Source organism: Erythrolamprus reginae, chromosome 9 (assembly GCF_031021105.1).
Source record: "Erythrolamprus reginae isolate rEryReg1 chromosome 9, rEryReg1.hap1, whole genome shotgun sequence".
Lineage (NCBI taxonomy): Eukaryota > Metazoa > Chordata > Lepidosauria > Squamata > Dipsadidae > Erythrolamprus > Erythrolamprus reginae.
The window spans coordinates 50,383,534-50,406,191 of record NC_091958.1 but is presented as its reverse complement, the minus strand read 5'-3'; the positions used below and the strand labels follow the sequence as shown (position 1 = coordinate 50,406,191).

Sequence of the window (22,658 nt, the reverse complement as noted above, 5' to 3'; positions counted from 1 at the left end):
ATTAATCAAATGGATAAATTACAGATAGTTCCTATAAAGGCCAGGGAAGATTAATCTATATAACTGGGCACTCCAAGAGTTTTCAAAGCGCTCACATTTTCCCCTTCCACGTTAAATTTAATAAGCATTTTTATATTGTAAATGCAAAAATCATTTAAAACTCAGCTACCCGTTTTTAGCCTCAGCTTCAAACCGTCAGGGCTGAGAATAAAAAAATAGAAACATAGAAACATAGAAGACTGACGGCAGAAAAAGACCTCATGGTCCATCTAGTCTGCCCTTATACTATTTCCTGTATTTTATCTTACAATGGATCTATGTTTATCCCAGGCATGTTTAAATTCAGTTACTGTGGATTTACCAACCACGTCTGCTGGAAGTTTGTTCCAAGGATCTACTATTCTTTCAGTGAAATAATATTTTCTCACGTTGCCTTTGATCTTTCCCCCAACTAACTTCAGATTGTGTCCCCTTGTTCTTCTGTTCACTTTCCTATTAAAAACACTTCCCTCCTGGACCTTATTTAACCCTTTAACATATTTAAATGTTTCGATCATGTTCCCCCTTTTCCTTCTGTCCTCCAGACTATACAGATTGAGTTCATTAAGTCTTTCCTCATACGTTTTATGCTTAAGACCTTCCACCATTCTTGTAACCCGTCTTTGGACCCGTTCAATTTTGTCAATATCTTTTTGTAGGTGAGGTCTCCAGAACTGAACACAGTACTCCAAATGTGGTCTCACCAGCGCTCTATATAAGGGGATCACAATCTCCTTCTTCCTGCTTGTTATACCTCTAGCTATGCAGCCAAGCATCCTACTTGCTTTTCCTACCACCCGACCACACAGCTCACCCATTTTGAGACTGGCAGAAATCACTACCCCTAAATCCTTCTCTTCTGAAGTTTTTGCTAACACAGAACTGCCAATGCAATACTCAGATTGAGGATTCCTTTTCACCAAGTGCATTATTTTACATTTGGAAACATTAAACTGCAGTTTCCGTTGCTTTGACCATTTATCTAGTAAAGCTAAATCATTTACCATATTACAGACCCCTCCAGGAATATCAACCCTATTGCACACTTTAGAGTCATCGGCAAATAGGCAAACCTTCCCTACCAAACCTTCCCCTATGTCACTCACAAACATATTAAAAAGAATAGGACCCAGAACAGACCCTTGTGGCACACCGCTTGTAACCTGACTCTGCTCAGAATACTCGCCATTAACAATAACTCTCTGATGTCTACGCTTCAGCCAGCTGCAAATCCATTGAACTATCCAGGGATTAAGTCCAATCTTCACTAATTTATCTATCAGCTGATATATTTAATTATAGAAAGAACTGCATTCAAAAAGGCCAGCAGGAGAGTTAAAAAAACCCTGAGAATATTTGCTTTCATTTAAAAAAAAAGCATTCAGTCCATAAGGCTACAGCTACAAAAGATTTACATCCCCATTCTGAAACTCAAGACACAGGTGTAAAAACCTCTGCCTTCCCTGCCATTTCCTACTCTAAAATATTGCAGCTGCTCAGAGTATTAGCAGGCGATTCTTTCAGAAAAGTTCAAAGTGGGGAAGTGTCTTTTAAAAACTGCACTCCCGTTATTAGTCAAATTTCAAAAATGCTTGTTGCTGGTACGTATTTTAAGCCCCGAGAATGACGAGCAAGTCAAGAAAACGATAAAATGGAAATTAGACGTCAAAAAAATACAGTGATACCTCGTCTTACAAACGCCTCGTCATACAAATTTTCAAAATACAAACCTGGGGTTTAAGATTTTTTTGCCTCTTCTTACAAACTATTTTCATCTTACAAACCCACTGCCGCCACTGGGATGCCCCGCCTCCGGACTTCGGTTGCCAGCGAAGCACCTGGTTTTGCGCTGCTGGGATTCCCCTAAGACTCCCCTCCATGGGAAACCCCACCTCTGTGTTTTTGTGATGCTGCAGGGGAATCCCAGCAGGAGAATCCCAGCAGTGCAAAAATGGGCGCTTCGCTGGCAACGGAAGTCCGGAGGTGGGGTTTCCCAGCAAAGGGAGCCTCAGAGAAATCGCAGCATCGCAAAAACACAGAGGTCCGGAGGTAGGGGTTTCGAGGACTTCGGTGTTTTTGCAATTCTGCGATTTCACTGATGCTCCCTTCTCTGGGAAACCCCACCTCCAGACTTTCGTTGCCGGCTAAGCACTCATTTTTGTGATGCTGGGATTTCCCTGCAGCATCGCAAAAACACAGAAGTCCAGAGGTAGGGTTTCCCATGGAGGGGAGCCTCAGGGGAATCCCAGCAGTGCAAAAACGGGCACTTCGGCTGGCAAAAGGGGTGAATTTTGGGCTTGCACGCATTAATCGCTTTTCCATTGATTCCTATGGGAAACATTGTTTCATCTTACAAACATTTCACCTTAAGAACCTCATCCCGGAACCAATTAAGTTTGTAAGACAAGGTATCACTGTATTAAAAACCCTGAACCAGTTAAAAAATGGAGCAAACTTCACTTAGAACAAATCTCTCGCTTAAGCAACAAAAATTTGGGATTGAGCTGCAATCGTACTACCTCTATTTTAACCTACATGATTGCACTCCGGTGGAAAACCCTGTATTAATTCAGTATTGCCTAAGTGTGGTTGTGATGCATTGCGTGTGCCTTCCAAACACACGCCTGCAAATAATACAAAGTTCACTTCTGAACACAGATGCATGGGGGAAAAAATATATGGATCAGCCCCACTAAAGTAGACCACACCAGGAAATCCACTCCACGGGAAATCTTAAACCGCTTTGATTGAGATTGGCTATAAAAACATAATTTTGCTCTCCTGATTGTATTGCGTCTCCTTTTTAATATTGTATTCTATTAGGGAGGTGTCTGTCTGAGCCACTTCCGAATGTTCTCTCATTGCTCTGGAGTTTAAAAACATGTTTCCGCCCCTTATGCCTAGATGAACATATAGGAGGATAAAGGAGAATATTTGTTCTCAAATATTATTATTATTATTATTATTATTATTATTATTATTATTATTATTATTTTATTATTAGATTTGTATGCCGCCCCTCTCCGTAGACTCCGTATACTGTATAATATAAGATAAATATGCAATATATAATATAATATAAATATACAAGGAGGGGTACCTTGCATACAAATGAGAAAATACAATTATCAAAAAGATATTTGATGATGATGATGATGATGATGATGATGATAATAATAATAATAACAATAATAATAATTGCACAGAACTTTGTTAAATTGACTATTGAATTGAAAGAAAAAGAAGATTCAAATATCATAAAACATGGAATTTGTTGGCTTGAGACTGTAGAGGTCATCTAGTCCAGCCTCCCCCCCGCTGCCTGAGCAGAAGACCCTACATCATTTCTGACCGATGACAATCCAGTCTCTTTTTGAAAGCTTCCTGTAATAAAGCTCCCAGAACTTCCAAAGGCAACTTCAATTCCATCGGTTTTTGGCTGGGGAATTCTGGGAGTCGAAGTCCAGATATCTTCAAGTTGCCAAGGTTGGGAAACACTGCTCTAAATGACCGCTTGGAAACATTACATACATGATCCTCCAAAAGGAAACGAAAGAAACCCAACACAGACATAAATATGAATCTTCATCGTAGCAACCAAAACTGGTTGAGCTGTTTCTCCTTCGGTGAAAACTCCAAGGAGAAGAGCAGAAAGCAAACACACACATGGCTTTCTCGTGAACGGCTAGTGTCGGCTGCCAAGGAAAGAAGGGGAAACATAGCCCTGCCAAGCCATATTTCGCTTTACCAGAGCATCTGTCAGCTCAAGGGAGCTGCCAAATGCCTTGAGTTAAAAAGGCTGAGATTAGTAGAGACAGTCGGAGGAGGAAAGAATTAAACAATCCAAAGGACATGAAGTGTGGCCAAAGCCCACTGCAACAACATCACCCCACGGAGGCTTCTCCCGGCCTTTTCCGGCCCTGTTTCCTCCCAGGAGATTCCTAGAGAGGCCCCACGGAGGCTTCTCCCGGCCTTTTCCGGTCCTGTTTCCTCCCAGGAGATTCTTAGAGAGGCCCCACGGAGGCTTCTCCCAGCCTTCTCCGGCCCTGTTTCCTCCCAGGAGATTCTTAGAGAGGCCCCATGGAGGCTTCTCCCAACCTTCTCCGGCCCTGTTTCCTCTCAGGAGATTCTTAGAGAGGCCCCACAGAGGCTTCTCCCAGCCTTCTCCGGCCCTGTTTCCTCCCAGGAGATTCTTAGAGAGGCCCCACAGAGGCTTCTCCCAGCCTTCTCCGGCCCTGTTTCCTCCCAGTAGATTCTTAGAGAGGCCCCACGGAGGCTTCTCCCGGCCTTTTCCAGCCCTGTTTCCTCCCAGGAGATTCCTAGAGAGGCCCCAAGGAGGCTTCTCCCTGCCTTTTCCAGTTACAGTTTGGGTAGCTCAGGTTTCTAAGTGGAAAATGGTTCCTGAGAAGAGGCAACAAAATCTTGAACACCTGGTTCTTATCTAGAAAAGTCCGTAAGTAGAGGTGTTTGTAGGTAGACTCTACACCCATGACTCTAAAGTGTGCAATAGGGTTGATATTCCTGGAGGGGTCTGTAATATGGTAAATGATTTAGCTTTACTAGATAAATGGTCAAAGCAATGGAAACTGCAGTTTAATGTTTCCAAATGTAAAATAATGCACTTGGGGAAAAGGAATCCTGTATCAAATTCGAAGATCACATCCCCGTAAAATGAAACGTCACCCTTTTACAAAGCAAAAAAGAGAGACGTAGAGAGGGCTACCTCAAAAGTGTGGCTATGTGTATGATGAGCACATTAGAACTGTGAAGATAAAAGGAAACCACATCAAGAGGCTTCGTTCGTTCCTCATGCAACACTTCAGATGGGTGAGACAAAAAAAAAATCTCTCCCTTCTCCAGCTTTTCCTGTAGCAACATTTCGTCTGAGGAGCATCTCTCGATGTTTCCGTCAAAGCTGCTAAAAAGGTTTGACACCCATGGCTACATGTATATTTTACTGGTGAATTTTCTCCAGGTGCAATTCAAGTTGTCACCTTCAAAACCCTTCATGTTGTGGTCCACCAGCAGAGCTGGCAGCAGATTCGGACAGCGAGGAGGTTGAACAGGGAGAAAACATGGGCCAGTCCTGAAGTCTGGGGAAGAGTTTATAATGACTGCTCTACATCCAAGGCAGAGAGGGGACCAAGGCAGTCTGATAGTTATTAGCTGCCTTCGGAGTCAGACATCAGTGGGGCTGAGGAACAGCTGGAGCTGGTGTGCGCATGTGCAGAGCTGCCAGACGAAGGGAACAGCTAAGGAACAAGGCTTGACTTGGGAGTAAGACCACAGGTAGACAATGAATGGTCCCTTCCATAGGGAATAAAAGAGGAACAAAAAGGAGATGGGAGTTTGCAGGAGACAAACTCCTGTTGTCAAACTCCTGTTATGCAGTTTGCATAAGTGCACCAGAGTACCTTCCGTCCCCTGGCCTAATGTTTCTCTTTTAACAGTATCATGTATATAAATATTATTATATCTTTGTATACCACCAATACGTACTTGACAAAACAAATAATTAAATAAAAATAAAATAAATTAGAATAAAATAGGATAGAATTCTTTATTGGCCAAGTGTGATTGGACACACAAGGAATTTGTCTTTGGTGCAGATGCTCTCAAGGTACATAAAAAGAAAATATACATTTGTGAAGAATCATGAGGTACAACACTTAAATAATTAGTTCGCTTAATTGGTAGGGAAGGTTTGCCTATTTGCCGATGACTCTAAAGTGTGCAATAGGGTTGATATTCCTGGAGGGGTCTGTAATATGGTAAATGATTTAGCTTTACTAGATAAATGGTCAAAGCAATGGAAACTGCAGTTTAATGTTTCCAAATGTAAAATAATGCACTTGGGAAAAAGGAATCCTCAATCTGAGTATTGTATTGGCAGTTTTGTGTTAGCAAAAACTTCAGAAGAGAACGATTTAGGGGTAGTGATTTCTGACAGTCTCAAAATGGGTGAGCAGTGTGGTCGGGCGGTAGGAAAAGCAAGTAGGATGCTTGGCTGCATAGCTAGAGGTGTTACAAGCAGGAAGAGGAAGATTGTGATCCCCTTCTATAGAGCGTTGGTGAGACCATATTTGGAATACTTGTGTTCAGTTCTGGAGACCTCACCTACAAAAAGATATTGACAAAATTGAACGGGTCCAAAGACGGGCTACAAGAATGGTGGAAGGTCTTAAGCATAAAACGTATCAGGAAAGACTTCATGAACTCAATCTGTATAGTCTGAAGGACAGAAGGAAAAGGGGGGACATGATCGAAACATTTAAATATGTTAAAGGGTTAAATAAGGTTCAGGAGGGAAGTGTTTTTAAAAGGAAAGTGAACACAAGAACAAGGGGACACAATCTGAAGTTAGTTGGCGGAAAGATCAAAAGCAACGTGAGAAAATATTATTGCACTGAAAGAATAGTAGATCCTTGGAACAAACTTCCAGCAGACATTGTTGGTAAATCCACAGTAACTGAATTTAAACATGCCTGGGATAAACATAGATCCATTGTAAGATAAAATACAGGAAATAGTATAAGGGCAGACTAGATGGACCATGAGGTCTTTTTCTGCCGTCAGTCTTCTATGTTTCTATGTGTCTAATTGGTTCTTGAATCTCAGAGACTCCTTCCAAAGTTTGGAAAATATCAGCCAATCCAGATAAGGTCTGTGACTGTAAATTCACCCTTGAAAGACTTTGATATATTCAAATGAGATAAATTCACAGTAATTTTAATAAAAAAAGGGGTTTTTGTCAGGACAAGGAGTTTGCTTCGTGGTTTGTGGAATCTTAGGTCAAAACACTTCCAGCACCAGTCCAGCACATCTGGCAAAGCCCAATTTGCAAACCACAATTCCTATGATCACCAAAGCATCCACCTTTTTCTGGGAAGTTAGCAAGTGGGCTATGTAAAAAATAAAATTTGATGCTCATGTTGCCTTATTAACTATATTTTATATATATATATAAGGTGTAGAGAAAAAAACTTGACGTGGTAGAAGAAAACTAACTACAGTTTTGAATGCATTATTATTATTATTATTATTATTATTATTATTATTATTATTATTATTATAGAATAGAATAGAATTTTTATTGGCCAAGTGTGATTGGACACACAAGGAATTTGTCTTGGTGCAGATGCTCTCAGCGTACATAAAAAAAAATATACATTTGTCAAGAATCATGTGGTACAACACTTAATGATTGTCATAGGGGTCAAATAAGCAATGAAGAAGCAATATTAATAAAAATCTTAGGATATAAGCAACAAGTTAGTCGTACAGTCAACATGGGAGGAAATGGGTGAAAGGAATGATGAGAAAAACTTGTAGAATAGAAGTGCAGATTTAGTAGAAAGTCTGACAGTGTTGAGGGAATTATTTGCTTAGTAGAGTGATGGCGTTCGGGAAAAAACTGTTCTTGTGTCTAGTGGTCTTGGTGTGCAGTGCTCTGTAGCGACGTTTTGAGGGTAGGAGTTGAAACAATTTGAGTCCAAGATGTGAGGGGTCAGTAAATATTTTCCCCGCCCTCTTTTTGACTCGTGCAGTATACAGGTCCTCAAGGGAAGGCAGGTTGGCAGCAATTATATTATTATTATTAACTATAAATAAGCTCAAAAATCAAACTCAACAGGAATTGTGTTACAAATGATTCCCCATGTTATTTTTCAAGCCAAAGCGCATCACCTACAGAAATATTTTAAATATTTAACAGAAGGCTTTATGGTTGCGATTGCTATTTTGGTGGTGGTGGTGGGGTTTCTCCTAGTCCTCTCTTTGGTCCTCCAGTTTGGGAGCCGGCCCCTCCCCCCCAAAAAAAAGGCTTTTAAAACCACACTGACCTGTTTTTTGGGGGGAGGGAGGGGTGTACAGTATTTCCTATCTGCAGCTGCCTGAACAGCTGGGGAAATAGATGCTGTGGGAGATAACTATGGCAGCCCCGTTCGCTTATAGACTCCTTGGCGCATGCTATGATTCAATGCCTGCATATTTCCCTTCTTCTTCTCGAGATAAACGCACCACACCTACTACTCCGTTCTGGAACTGGGTTTCTCGCATCGGAACTGGGTTTCTCGCATTCTTTGCCGCGCCAAAGCCACCATTACTCATCTGCCTCTCGGCAATGACGAACGGATGTGACATATCCACATCCCAGTGAACAGAGTCATACTACTTTGCTGGAAGAAAGCCAAGGGCTCAATGCAAACCTCTCTAGCGCGCCTGTTTAAAGGGCATTTAAGTCTGCATTGGTTGCCGATCAGTTTCCGTTCACAATTCAAAGTGTTGGTTATGACCTATAAAGCCCTTCATGGCATCGGACCAGACTATCTCCGAGACCACCTTCTGCCGCACAAATCCCAGTGACTGGTTAGGTCCCACAGATTTGGCCTTCTCTGGGTCCCGTCAACAAAACAATGTCGTCTGGCGGGGCCCAGGGGAAGAGCCTTCTCTGTGGCGGCCCCGACCCTCTGGAATCAACACCCCCCCCCAGAGATTAGGATTGCCCCCACCCTCCTTGCCTTTCGCCAACTCCTTAAAACCCACCTCTGCCGTCAGGCATGGGGAAATTGATTCCCCTGGGCCGTTTTTCGTTTTATGTATGGTTTGTCTGTTTTTTATATTAAGGGGTTTTAAATTGTTTTTAATTATTGGAGTTGTTAAATTAGTCTAATATGTTACACATACAGAATACAATTTGTCAGCTGTGAAAGAATTAATTAACTGTGTGTGTGTAAGTAAGTAAATAACAAACAAACAAAGATAAAAACAAAACCTGGTGGTATCTACACATCCACTAAGCCGAAAGCTTAGCCAGCCATATAATGGCCTATTGAACAAATCATGATTAAACAAACCCTTAGTAAGATGTACAAACTGACAGCGGTTGGCAATGTTAAAAAAGTAACAATGTGTTGGGCACATCCAAACACCAACCAGGGGAAAGAAAATTAGCAGACAATGGTTGCCCTATGTCCCAAAACAAGAAACAACCATTTATGGTTGGTATTGATACTACTAGCACCAATCGACTCTACGAAAGCACCAAACCTCTGTCTCCAGCCAGCGCCGATGGCTTTTCTGAGCATCTTTCTCTATTTCTATAGGATCTTTATATCCAGGCCTCATCAGGCATTCATTCATTCATTCATTCCTCTTTCCAACCCTCGACACAACAACTAAGCTTTCATTTTTCTTCTTTTCAGAAAGAGTGGACCTTTCAGGGAGGGAGAAAAAAAATCCATAATTCAGATTACAGCATTGTAAAACAAAATCTTAATTGTCTTTCGCACTGAATGGAAGGCAAAACCCCGAATCGGACCCAGGCAGCTCCCTGCAGCTGGGTTCTGCCAAAGGACTTCCCTTCGGCTCCATTCGTCGCATTTCTTCCAACAAGCTGCCACTTTATAAAAGGAGGCATCTGGAAAAGGGTCTTCGCCCCCTCCCCGTCTGAAGAAAGGGGAGGGGGCCATAGATTGGGTGGGTGAACAATTGGAATGTTAGAAAATTTAGAAAGAATGTTTAGAAAATGTCCAGAGATACTTTACTAGAAGAGCCCTCCACTCTACATAGATAGATAGATAGATTTTTTATTGGCCAAGTGTGATTGGACACACCAGGAATTTGTCTTGGTGCATATGCTCTCAGCGTACATAAAATAAAATATACATTTGTCAAGAATCATGTGGTACGACACTTAATGATTGTCATAGGGGTCAAATAAGCAATGAAGAAGCAATATTAATAAAAATCTTAGGATATAAGCAACAAGTTACAGTCATACAGTCAACATGGGAGGAAATGGGTGATAGGAATGATGAGAAAAACTAGTAGAATAGAAGTGCAGATTTAGTAGAAAGTCTGACAGTGTTGAGGGAATTATTTGTTTAGTAGAGTGATGGCGTTCGGAAAAAAACTGTTCTTGTGTCTAGTTGTCTTGGTGTGCAGTGCTCTGTAGCGACGTTTTGAGGGTAGGAGTTGAAACAATTTGTGTCCAGGATGTGAGGGGTCAGTCAATATTTTCCCCGCCCTCTTTTTGACTCGTGCAGTCTACAGGTCCTCAAGGGAAGGCAGGTTGGCAGCAATTGTTTTTTCTGCAGTTCTGATTATCCTTTACTCGCAACAGAAGACCCTACGCAACTAGACTTGCAATCCTAAGTTTAGAAAGCTTAGAACTAGATTGCCTTAAGCACGACCTAAGCATAACCCATAAAATCATCTGCTACAACGTCCTTCCTGTCAACGGCTACTTCGGCTTCAACCGCAACAACGCACGAGCACACAACAGATACAAATTTAAAAGTAAAGCGCTCCAAACTCGACTGCAGGAAAATACAACTTTAGCAACTAAGTAGTTGATGCCTCGAACTCACTACCGGACTCTGTAGTATCATTACCTGATCCCCAAAACTTTACCCTTAGACTGTCCGCTGTTGACCTCACCCGATTCCTAAGAGGTCAGTAAGGGGTGTGCATAAGTGCGCCAGGGTGCCTGTTCTGATATTTCTCTCTTACTAGTATCATGTATATAAACACTGTTATAGCTTTGTATATAACTAATATGTATTTGAGGAAGGAAGGAAAGAATGAAGGAAAGAAAGAAAGAAGAGAAGAAAGAAAGAAAGAAAGAAAGAAAGAAAGAAAGAAAGAAAGAAAGAGAAACACTGTAAGATGGGTTGAGTTAAGGGTCTGACCAATGTCACATAGCTGGCTTTCATTCCTAAGGCAGAACTAGAATTCTCCATCTCCTGGTGATTGGTCCAAAGTCACCCAGCTAGCTTTCATTCCTAAGGCAGAACTAGAATTCTCCATCTCCTGGTGGCTGGTCCAAAGTCACCCAGCTAGCTTTCATTCCTAAGGCAGAACTAGAATTCTCCATCTCCTGGTGATTGGTCCAAAATCACCCAGCTAGCTTTCATTCCTAAGCCAGAACTAGAATTCTCCATCTCCTGGTGACTGGTCCAAAATCACCCAGCTAGCTTTCATTCCTAAGCCAGAACTAGAATTCTCCGTCTCCTGGTGATCAGTCCAAAGTCATCCAGCTAGCTTTCATTCCTAAGCCGGAACTAGAATTCTCCATCTCCTGGTGGCTGGTCCAAAGTCACCCAGCTAGCTTTCATTCCTAAACCAGAACTAGAATTCTCCATCTCCTGGTGACTGGTCCAAAGTCACCCAGCTAGCTTTCATTCCTAAGGCAGAACTAGAATTCTCCATCTCCTGGTGATCGGTCCAAAATCACCCAGCTAGCTTTCATTCCTAAGCCAGAACTAGAATTCTCTATCTCTTGGTGACTGGTCCAAAGTCACCCAGCTAGCTTTCATTCCTAAGCCAGAACTAGAATTCTCCATCTCCTGGTGATTGGTCCAAAGTCACCCAGCTAGCTTTCATTCCTAAGCCAGAACTAGAATTCTCCATCTCCTGGTGACTGGTCCAAAATCACCCAGCTAGCTTTCATTCCTAAGGCAGAACTAGAATTCTCCATCTCTGGTGATCGGTCCAAAATCACCCAGCTAGCTTTCATGCCTAAGACAGGACTAGAATTCACCAGCGCCTGGTTTCTAGCCTGGCGCCTTAGGCCCTAGACCAAAGTAAATTCTTGCAACCAGCCATTAACAATTTAACTCTTTTGACCAAGCCTTGGGAAACACCCTTGGTTGCAACACGTTTTAGGGAAATCTTTGCCTTGGATCGGTAAGAAAGGACAGCTTCATTCTTGGTGGCCATAAAACCCAACTTCCCCCAGAAACTGATCCAGGCACCTCTGCTTCTCCAGATGTGCTGGGCGACAGATGTTTTTATTCTCAACTGGGAAAAACAAAACAAAAACACAGCTCCGATCTCCAAAATATGGAGGCTTTGAAGTTATGCAGATGAAGGAAGGTTGTTTGGGGTTTTAGATTCTTGTGCAAATCCAGGATTGCCTATTCATTCACAGTGTGTGTGTGTTTGTGTGTGTGTATTTAACTGTGTAACTGGACTGAAACTGCTGCGGCTGCAAATCTAGCCAGAACAAAGGCCAAAAACAGCATTTTATCTCTAATCCTGGTCAACCGAGTGAAGAAGGAATGTCGGAGGGAAAGGCCTGGTGGTTTTCCATTTTATTTTATTTTCTCAATGCTGGCTTATCCAAAGCTGCGAAGAATCAAGCAAATCTTTTGCAAAGCAACCCAGAAGCAGAAATTTGGAGCGACGGAGAGGGAGGGGGAAGGTTTTGGTAATCAATTCGGTTCAACCGAGGCCACCGAGAGCCCGGATCGAAATCTTCAGCGTCAGAAATCACATGCACAGAATGGACAGAAAAAGAACATCTAATCTGATTCCGTGTCGGTGCTGATAGAAATAGAGGCAGGTTGGGGTGGGTTCCATGGGGTGGTGAGGACAGGATTTTTTGGGGGGGTGTTGTTGTCTAAAATCTGGGGTTCAGACCCCCCAGCACGACAGGAACCCAAATGCACAGAGCATAATTCTCATTAAAATCCCCACTTCTCTTCTTTTGCACAAAAAGTATTCCCCGCAGGTTCTCATTATTATTATTATTATTATTATTATTATTATTATTATTATTATTATTATTATTATTATTTTCACTGGTATAAGCCAGTGAAAGTGGTCCCAGTGGTACTTGGCACGCTGGGCGCAGTGCCAAAGGATCTCAGCGGACATTTGAAAACCATCGGAATTGACAATTGGCCTTCTCCGGGTCCCGTCCACTAAACAATGTCGTTTGGTGGGACCCAGGAGAAGAGATTAGATTAGATTAGATTTATTGGATTTATATGCCGCCCCTCTCCGCAAACTCGGGGCGGCCTTCTCTGTGGCAGCCCCAACCCTCTGGAACCAGCTCCCCCCAGATATCAGAGTTGCCCCCACCCTCCTTGCCTTTTGCAAGCTCCTTAAAACCCACCTCTGTCATCAGGCATGGGGGGATTGAAATTTTCCCTTCCCCCTAGGCTTATAGAATTTATACATGGTATGCTTGTATGTATGATTGGTTCTTTAAATTGGGGTTTTTTAGATTGTCTTTTAATATTAGATTTGTTTACATTGTCTTTTGTATTGTTGTTAGCCGCCCCGAGTCTTCAGAGAGGGGCGGCATACAAATCTAATAAATAAATAAATAAATAAATAATAAATAAAATCTCCATCTGTCAATTGCAAAAGGCCGCTTTACTGGGATCGGCAAACATAATTCTCCACTACATCACGCAGTCCTAGGTGCTTGGGAAGCGCCCGACTGGTGATGAAATACGAAATCCAGCATAGTGATCTCGTTTGCTGTGTTGTACTGACATAATAATAATAATAATAATAATAATAATAATAATAATAATAATAATAATTTATTAGACTTGTATGCCACCCCTCTCCGAAGACTCGGGGCGGCTCATAACAACAATAAACAATGCAATACAAATCTAATAATTAAAAACTATAGCTAAAAACCCACTATTAACTTGTCAAACCCTGAAACTATCTCTGGCTATACCCAGGACAGGTAGTCCTGTGACTTCAACTGGACTCCAGCTCCCATCATCCTTGACCCAGAACAGTGGCCAGTTCGCACAAACGGCACCAAAAGGCCAAAAATGCCACTCCGACTGTCCGGTTCGGATTTTGCTGAGATCAGGCCAATTTGCAGTATGTCTACTTCACCCTGGACACCTTGAATCAACACACTTGTTGCCGGGCACTGTGAGACAGTGTGTGAGTGTGTCTGTGTGTGAAAGAGAGAATGAATGTGTGAGTGAGAGAGAGAGAGAATTTGTTGTGCATCCCACAACAAATTCCCATCCATCAGTCCACAAACCACAACCGTGGGGATTACACACAGATACACACGGAATCCTAAACAGCGCCAAACGTTTTGGCTGGTTTTTCTTTCACCTTCACGCGCCAAGACGGATCGTGGGAACCGACCGAAACGTGTTTCCCCTCCCTTTCTCTCTCCCCCCCCCCCGCCAAAAAACTTCCCCAAACTCCCAAACTGGGTAAAAAGGTGGGGGGGGGAAATCGCCCGTCGCCCCATCCCGGGACACTCCCTTGCCCGGCTCCCTTCTCCCCAGCACCCTCAAAAAGGCGTCTCACCCTCCCATTCCAAGAATGCCCGGCGCGCAATCTTAAGAGAGCCCCTCTGCACGCGCTCAGAGGCACTCTCGTCCCATTCCGGCACGGGACAGACCTGGGGAGGGGGAAAAAGCCTCCTCGGTGCCCCCCCCCAAAAGGCGCCCCCTCCCCAATTCCAAGAACGCCCGGTTTGAACTCTTGGGCTGGCGCTCTGCACGCGCTCAGAGGCGCTCTGGTCCGACTCCTGTGCGGGACGGAAGGGGGGGAGGCTGGAAATACCCCCTCCATCTGTGGCTCCCCCTTCCCCAACGATCTCCCCCACCCCCACGCATAAAAGGCGGCCCCTAAGAATGCCCGGCTTGAACTCTGGGGCTGGCTCTCTGCACGCGCTCAGAGGCGCTCTGGTCCGTGCCCGGTGCGGGACGGAGATAGTGGGAAATACCCCCTCGGTCCGAGGCTCCCTCCTCCCCAAAAGGCGCCCCCTCCCCAATTCTAAGCATGCAATTGAACTCCGGGGCTGGCTCTCTGCACGCGCTCAGAGGCGCTCTTGGTCCGAGCCCTTCCACCTCCCAGACCCGGCTCGGATGCAACGCCAGCCGCGGCCGGCCGGCCTTTGCTGGCTCTCACCGTTTCCTCCGCCGCCGCCTCCTCCGTCTCCGTCCATGGTGGAGCAACCCCGGAGTAAAAGCAGCAGCAGCCGCTCGGCTCGCCCGGGACTCGGGGCGGCCGCCTTGCTTTGCAAACGCCGCTGCTGCAGCCGCTTCAGCCCGCCGGGTTCATCTGACCCGCTGGAGCCTCGCGCGGAAATGGGCGGCGGACGGGGGCTGCCTCGCCTCTCCCGCGGCTCCTCCGGCCCGGCCCCGCCCGCAGCGGCTGCTGTGCTCCGGCCAGGGGAGGCGGATGCCCGGGGAGGGGAAGGGGAGGGCTGGGGAGGGAGCCATTCAGGGGCGCCTCTGGCAACCCACCGCCGCCAGGGGGCAGGCGAGAGGGGGCCCAGGGAACAGATGGGGCTCCCCCTCCCCAAAGGAGATATTATCTGGGTCTGGGGAGGATGCAGCCATCTCCATCCATCCGCATTTGTTTCTTGGGAACTTTTAAATGAGAGAGAGAGAGGGAGGGAGGGAGGAAAATAAAGAAAGAAGAAAGAAAGAAGAAAGAAAAAGAAAGAAAGAAAGAAAGAGGGAGGGGGAGGGAGGGAGGGAGGGAAGAAGGAGATAGAGAAGGGAGGAAGGGAAAGATAGAAAAAAGGAGGGAGGGAAGAAAGAAAGGAGGGAAGTGAGGCAGGAAGGAAGGAGGGAAGGAGGGAAGAAGGAGATAGAGAAGGGAGGAAGGGAAAGATAGAAAAAAGGAGGGAGGGAAGAAAGGAAAGAGGGAAGTGAGGCAGGAAGGAAGGAAGGAGGGAGGGAGGGAGAGAAGAAGGAGATAGAGAAGGGAGGAAGGGAAAGATAGAAAAAAGGAGGGAGGGAAGAAAGGAGGGAGGGAAGTGAGGCAGGAAGGAAGGAAGAAGGGAGGGAAGGAGGGAGTGAAGGAAGGAAGGAAGGAGATAGAGAAGGGATTTGTTCACCTCCCTGTCTTCTCCCATTGATTTTGCTTCTCGGACACCTGCTGGGAGGATTACCAGTGGGGATCACTTGAGGACGGATGCTGCAAATGTTTAAAATATATGCCGGCTGTCAAGAAGCTGGATTTTGACCAGGTGGCCATTAGGATGCTACCATGGTCACAGGCGAGAGGACTGGTTGGACCTCACTCTTTTTCAGGGCCATTGCAACTTCAAACGTTCGTCAAAGGAATTGTTGTAAGTCGAGGGCTGTCTGGAACGAAAATCAAGGTTCCTAACAGAAAACAAAAACCATTTTTTTTATCTTAGCCAGATGTCTATCAACTGGTTGGAAACTGTTGTTGTGTAATGGAAGATGAAAAGGATTGCCAATTTTCAAGGTGGGGTTCCCGAAGCAACATTATAATTTAATCACTCGCGTGTTGAAGGAAGGGCATCACAGCCCGATTTGATGCCAGCTTCTCAGATAGATAGAGAGAGAGAGAAAGAGAGGAGAGAGATGGAGAGAGAGAGAGAGAAAGAGAATAGATAGATAGATAGAGAGAGAGAGAGAGAGAGAAAGGAGAGAGATGGAGAGAGAGAGAGAGAGAAAGAGAATAGAGAGATAGAGAGATAGAGAGATAGATAGAGAGAGAGAGAGGAGATGGAGAGAGAGAGAGAAAGAGAATAGATAGATAGATAGATGATAGAGAGAGAGAGGAGAGAGATGGAGAGAGAGAGAGAAAGAGAATAGATAGATAGATGATAGATAGAGAGATAGAGAGAGAGAGAGAGAGGAGAGAGATGGAGAGAGAGAGAGAATAGATAGAGAGAGAGAGATGGAGAGAGAGAAAGAGGATAGATAGAGAGAGAGAGAGAGAGAGAGAGATGGAGAGAGAGAGAGAAGTGAGAGAGAGGAGAGAGATGGAGAGAGAGAGAGAGAAAGAATAGAGAGAGAGAGAGAATAGAGAGAGAGAGAGAGATGGAAAGAGAGAATTATGGAGAGACAGAGAGAGAGAGAATAGATAGACAGACAGACAGACAGACAGACAGATAAATGATAGATAGATAGAGAAATATATATAGAGAGAAAATAGATAGATAGACAGACAGATGATTGATAGATAATAGATAAATGATAGATATAGATAGATAGATAGATCAATAGATAGATAGAGAGATAGAATACATAGAGATAGAGAGATAGAGAGAGAGATGGAGAGAGAGAGAAGAGAGAGATGATAGATAGATAGATAGATAGATAGATAGATAGATAGAATAGGTAGAGAGAGAGAGAGAGATGGAGACACACACACACACACACAGAGAGATGATAGATAGATAGATAGATAGATAGATAGATAGATAGATAGATAGATAGATAGATAATCTATCTATCTCAATATCAGGACTGCTCAATCTTTTGCATGTTTAAAACAGTGCAACAAAAGGCATCCATATTAACCTCTAACCTTCACAGCGACAAAGAGTTTTACAAGCGCAACCAGTTTTGCTTTAGCAGTGAATCAGCCGTCTGCTGAGGTTAAGACGTGGGTGATCTTCAGGCAGTCACTGACACTCGTATTTCCAACTGTGGTTCGTGGTCTCTGTAGGCCACCTACGTGCTGCTCAAGTTTTCAGAGTCTTCTGCTAAAGAACGTCCGCTGGAAAGCCCTTTTCAAGCAACTGCGTTCAACTAATCGAATCAAGGAAAGAAAACTTCGCAATGCATACCACAGCCCTTACCATTTCAAAATGATTAATTCTGATGATTCCCTTTTAAAGGAAAGCCACCCAGATTCCACGGGGGGGGGGGGGGGGAACAGGCCTGCAGCATGTGGATGTCTCCCCCACACCCACAGTCCTTGGGGCAGGAGCTGGGCCAGAGCTAACCACAACAAAAGAAAATATAGATTTGTCAAGACAAATCTATATTTTCTTTTGTTGTGGTTAGCTCTGGCCCAGCTCCTGCCCCAAGGACTGTGGGTGTGGGGGAGACATCCACATGCTGCAGGCCTGTTTTGCCCCCCCCCCCGTGGAATCTGATGATGAAGGCTCCTCTGACCAAGAAGACATGAGTGACAGGGAGGAGGAGAGTGTGGCAGACAGCTCAGAAGGAGATCAATTATCTAGCTCCTCCTTGGATTCAGAACAAGAGTTAATGATACAGCCACGCATGCGGAGAGCGATGCATAGGCAACAACAACAGAGATTATTATCAAAGAAAATGAGGCCACCTGTGGTTGGGTGGGGCTGTGGTCATTAGTGAGGCTGCTATAAATAGCAGCCTGTGGGTTTGGCCATTGTGGAGGATTATCTGATCCTTGTGTTTCATGACTGCTTTACTGACTTCGACCTTTTGTGTGCTGATTTTTCCCCGCTTTGAAACTAAACCAGAGCAAAGTGTGTTTCACTTTGTGAAAGAAGAAGGACTGTGAATTGCCTCACAGCTGCAAGCTAAGTATCACAGAACTGATAAGGGACTTGTACAAATTACCAGTTTGTTTGGAGACAAGTGCTCTTTGCTATACAAAAAGAGTGCTTCGTTTATTTGCATTTTTCGGTATAAAGAACATTGTTTTGAATTTTCAAATGTGTGTGTGTCTGACATTTGTATCTGTGCATTTTTGGGAGGATTCTACCAGAGAGCTCGACAGAACATCTTTTATGTACACTGAGAGAAGGTGCACCAAAGACAAATTCCTTGTGTGTCCAATCATACTTGGCCAATAAAATAAAATTCTATTCTATTGTATTCTTCCAAACTGGTCCTCTGTTGCCTCCAATTTGCATTGTCAAACCAGCATGACCAGAAAATCCAGACGCAACCCAGGGTAGAACTCAAGTGTCATTTAGCATGTGAGGAGGTGTGATTGGAATTAACATCCACAATGATACAACAGGTTGGATGAAAGACATGTGCCGAGTTTGAAAAGAAGCTTTACTATAAAAGGAAAAGGGGGGGGGGGACCTAGAAAAGAGATCTTTTTTTTTTTTAGAATTCGATAGAATTTCCTTCAGAGGCAGATCGGGCAAAGATGGTGTTTTCAAGCTGCGTTTTCTTCACGTGCATTTTGATCAAACCGGTGATGGCTTCATTGGCAAACATTTCGGCAAGCTGCAAAGGGGTTAGGCCTCCCATCACGCTATTTACATCTGCAGCAGCGTTTAGCAATAAATAGCAAATGCCCAGATGCCCTGGAAGGAAAGAAGGAATGAAGGAAGGAAAAAAGAGAGAGAGAAAGGAAGGAATGAAGGAAGGAAGGAAAAAAGAAAAAGAAAGGAAGGGAGAAAAGGAAGGGAGGGAGAGAGGGAGGAAGAAGAGAGGAAGAGAAAAAGGAAGGAAGGATGGAAGAAAGGAAGGAAAAAGAAAGCAAGAGAGAAAGAGAAAGAAGGAAGGAGGGAAGGAGAAAGAGAAAGGGAGAAAAGGAAGAAAGGAAGGAAGGAAGAGGGAGGGGGAGAGGAAGAAGAGAGCAAGAGAAAAAGGAAGGACAGTAGAAAGGAAGGAAAAAGAAAGCAAGAGAGAAAGAGAAAGAAGGAAGGAAGGAAAAAAAAGAGAGAGAGAGAAAGGAAGGAAGGAGAGAAAGGAAGAGAAAGGAAGAGAGAAAAGGAAGGAAGGAAGGAAAAAGAAAGCAAGAGAGGAAAAAAAAGGAAGGAGGGAAGGAGAAAAAGAAAGAGAAAGGAAGGGAGAAAAGGAAGGAAGAGGGAGGAAGAAGAGAGCAAGAGAAAAAGGAAGGAAGGAAGGACAGTGGAAAGGAAGGAAAAAGAAAGCAAGAGAGAAAGAGAAAGAAGGAAGGAAGGAAGGAAGGAAGGAAGGAAGGAAGGAAGGAAGGAAGGAAAAAGTTAAAATCCTTTATTGAATTGAACATATTGCATATTGAACTGAAAACATGAATTGTAATGGAAACGGGTCATGATCTGTAAAAGATCATCGAGATGTATTCTCTATTTTATGAAAATAAATAAATAAAATAAAATAAAAAGACTTAGTCTGGTTGATAACCCAACCGCCTTTTATGCCTGTTTTGAAATCCAGCTTTTATTAGGGCTATCAATAAGGGAGAATTATGGCCGCCAAACTATGCTTTTATGAAGGATCTGGGGAGAAAACCCTAATAAAAATGCCCACTAGCCAAGCATCAAATAGAAATTTAGGACAATTTCATCTCCTAAGTCAAAAAGTCCAAAGTTTATCGAATACAGAATAACAGAGTTGGAAGGGACCTTGGAGGTCTTCTAGTCCAACCCCCTGCTTAGGCAGGAAACCCTACACCACTTCAGACAAACTGTTACCCAATCTCTTCTTTAAAATCTCCAGTGTTGGAATATTCACAACGTCTGGAGGCAAGCTGTTCCACGGATTAATTATTCTAACTGTCAGGAAATATCTCCTTAGGTCCAAGTTGCTTCTCTCCTTGTTTAGTTTCCACCTGTTGCTTTTTGTCCTGCCTTTGGGTGCTTTGGAGAATAGCTTGGCCTCTTTTACTTTGGGGCAACCCCTCAAATACTGGACCCCTGCTATCCCTGGTCCTCCTTTTCACCAGACTAGAGATACCCAATTCCAGCAACCGTTCTTTACACGTTTTGACTTCCAGCCCCCTAAATCCTTTTTGTTGCTCTTCCCTGCAATCTTTCTAGGGGAGTGGTTCTCAACCTGGGGGTCGGGACCCCTTTGGGGGTCAAATGACCATTTCACAGGGGTCGCCTTCCCTCTCTATCATTCTGTAAGTCTCCTGAAAGAGAAGGTGGGTCAGACTAGATGGCCACTGAGTTCCCTTCCCTCTCTATCATTCTGTAAGTCTCCTGAAAGAGAAGGTGGGTCAGACTAGATGGCCACTGAGTTCCCTTCCCTCTCTATCATTCTGTAAGTCTCCTGAATGAGAAGGTGGGTCAGGTCAGACTAGGGGGCCACCAAGGCCCCTTCCCTCTCTATCATTCTGTAAGTCTCCTGAATGAGAAGGGGGTCAGACTAGATGGCCACTGAGTTCCCTTCCCTCTCTATCATTCTGTAAGTCTCCTGAATGAGAAGGGGGGTCAGACTAGATGGCCACTGAGTTCCCTTCCCTCTCTATCATTCTGTAAGTCTCCTGAATGAGAAGGTGGGTCAGGTCAGACTAGATGGCCACCAAGGTCCCTTCCCTCTCTATCATTCTATTAGTCTCCTGAATGAGAAGGGGGTCAGACTAGATGGCCACCAAGGTCCCTTCCCTCTCTATCATTCTATTAGTCTCCTGAATGAGAAGGGGGTCAGACTAGATGGCCACCAAGGTCCCTTCCCTCTCTATCATTCAATGTGTGTGTTTGTGTATGAAAGAGCAAACTGTCCCATTCTTTCCTTCCAAAAGTAGCATTTTGTAACAACCGTTCTGATTGGATGGTGGTGAAGTGTCCCATGTGGCCAAAAGGCTGTGGCTGAATTTGGATTTTTGTGACCAAAGGGCTGGGGCCAAGAGCTAGGGGCCTTAGGGCGAGGGAGAGAAGGCAGCGGCCGATCAGCTGCTGCAGAGGAAAGAGCTTCATCCAACTGGCGGAGGCAAAAAGTCCCATCCCCTCGCCGGAGACCCTGGGAAAAGACAAATTTCTCCTGGCATTAGGAACTAAAGCTTCTATTCTGGCATCTTGGAACATATTTTTACAATCCGACCAATCAGGGGGAGCATCTCTCTGACCTTCCTGCCAATCAGCTCAAAGCTCTGTTGGGAGAATTGGTGCTAGACTTATGGTTGGGGGTCACCACCACACGAGGAACTGTATTAAGGGGTCGCGGCCTTAGAAAGGTTGCCGATCAGTTTCCGGTCACAATTCAAAGTGTTGGTTATGACCTATAAAGCCCTTCATGGCACCGGACCAGATTATCTCAGGGACCGCCTTCTGCTGCACGAATCCCAGCAACCAGTTAGGTCCCACAGAGTGGGTCTTCTCCGGGTCCTGTCAACTAAAGAATGCCGCTTGGCGGGACCCAGGTGAAGAGCCTTCTCTGTGGCGGCCCCGGGCCTCTGGAACCAACTCCCCCCAGAGATTAGAATTGCCCCCACCCTCCTTGCCTTTCGTAAGCTCCTTAAAACCCACCTCTGCCGCCAGGCATGGGGGAACTTCGATGCTCTTTCCCCCTAGGTCTTTACAATTTCATGTATGGTATGTCTGTATGTATGTTTGGTTTTTTATATTAATGGGTTTTTAATCTTTTTTAGTATTTATTGGATTATTATTGTACATTGTTTTATTATTGCTGTTAGCCGCCCCGAGTCTCCGGAGAGGGGCGGCATACAAATCCAATAAATAAATAAATAAATGAATGAATGAATGAATGAATGAATGAATGAATGAATGAATGAATGAATAAATAAATAAACAAACCAACAAAAAAATTAAATTAAATTAAATTAAATTAAATTAAATTAAATTAAATTAAATTAAATTAAATTAAATTAAATTAAATTAAATTAAATTAAATTAAATTAAATTAAATTAAATTAAATTAAATTAAATTAAATTAAATTAAATTAAATTAAATTAAATTAAATTAAATTAAATTAAATTAAATTAAATTAAATTAAATTAAATTAAATTAAATTAAATTAAATTAAATTAAATTAAATTAAATTAAATTAAATTAAATTAAATTAAATTAAATTAAATTAAATTAAATTAAATTAAATTAAATTAAATTAACAAACAAATAAATAAATAGGTTGAGAACCACTGTTCTAGAGTCTCAACATCTTTCTTGCATTTCAGTGACCAAAACCTGAAGTTTTGGTATTGAATATTTACCATAAACAATGGCCAAGTGCAACGGAGTGGCCCCATCGCACTGGGGATTTTGGACGTTCACATTAATCCCAGGATAGTGTAAAAGCAAAGAAATCAGGTGCATTTTCCCGGTGTTTACTGCGGCATGGAGGGGAGTGTTCCCATTTTCGGCTGCCTGGTTTATGTCAGGCACAGGAAGAGCCTGCAAATCAAGACAATGGAAGGCATTAGCAGGAAAGTCTACGGAGAGGGGCGGCATGCAAAT

The 22,658-nt window shown here is 43.7% G+C and overlaps 1 protein-coding gene across 1 annotated transcript in view; it reads right to left on the bottom strand.

Annotated features, from left to right (window-relative positions):
- Positions 1-14,979, bottom strand: part of CYTH3 (cytohesin 3) — an 81,582-nt gene extending 66,603 nt beyond the window's left edge. The window contains exon 1 of the mRNA XM_070761207.1: positions 14,728-14,979. Coding sequence (XP_070617308.1) covers positions 14,728-14,764 — 37 coding nt within the window. The 5' untranslated portion in view covers positions 14,765-14,979. The remainder of the gene's footprint in view (positions 1-14,727) is intronic.
- Positions 14,980-22,658: the final 7,679 nt, after the last annotated feature.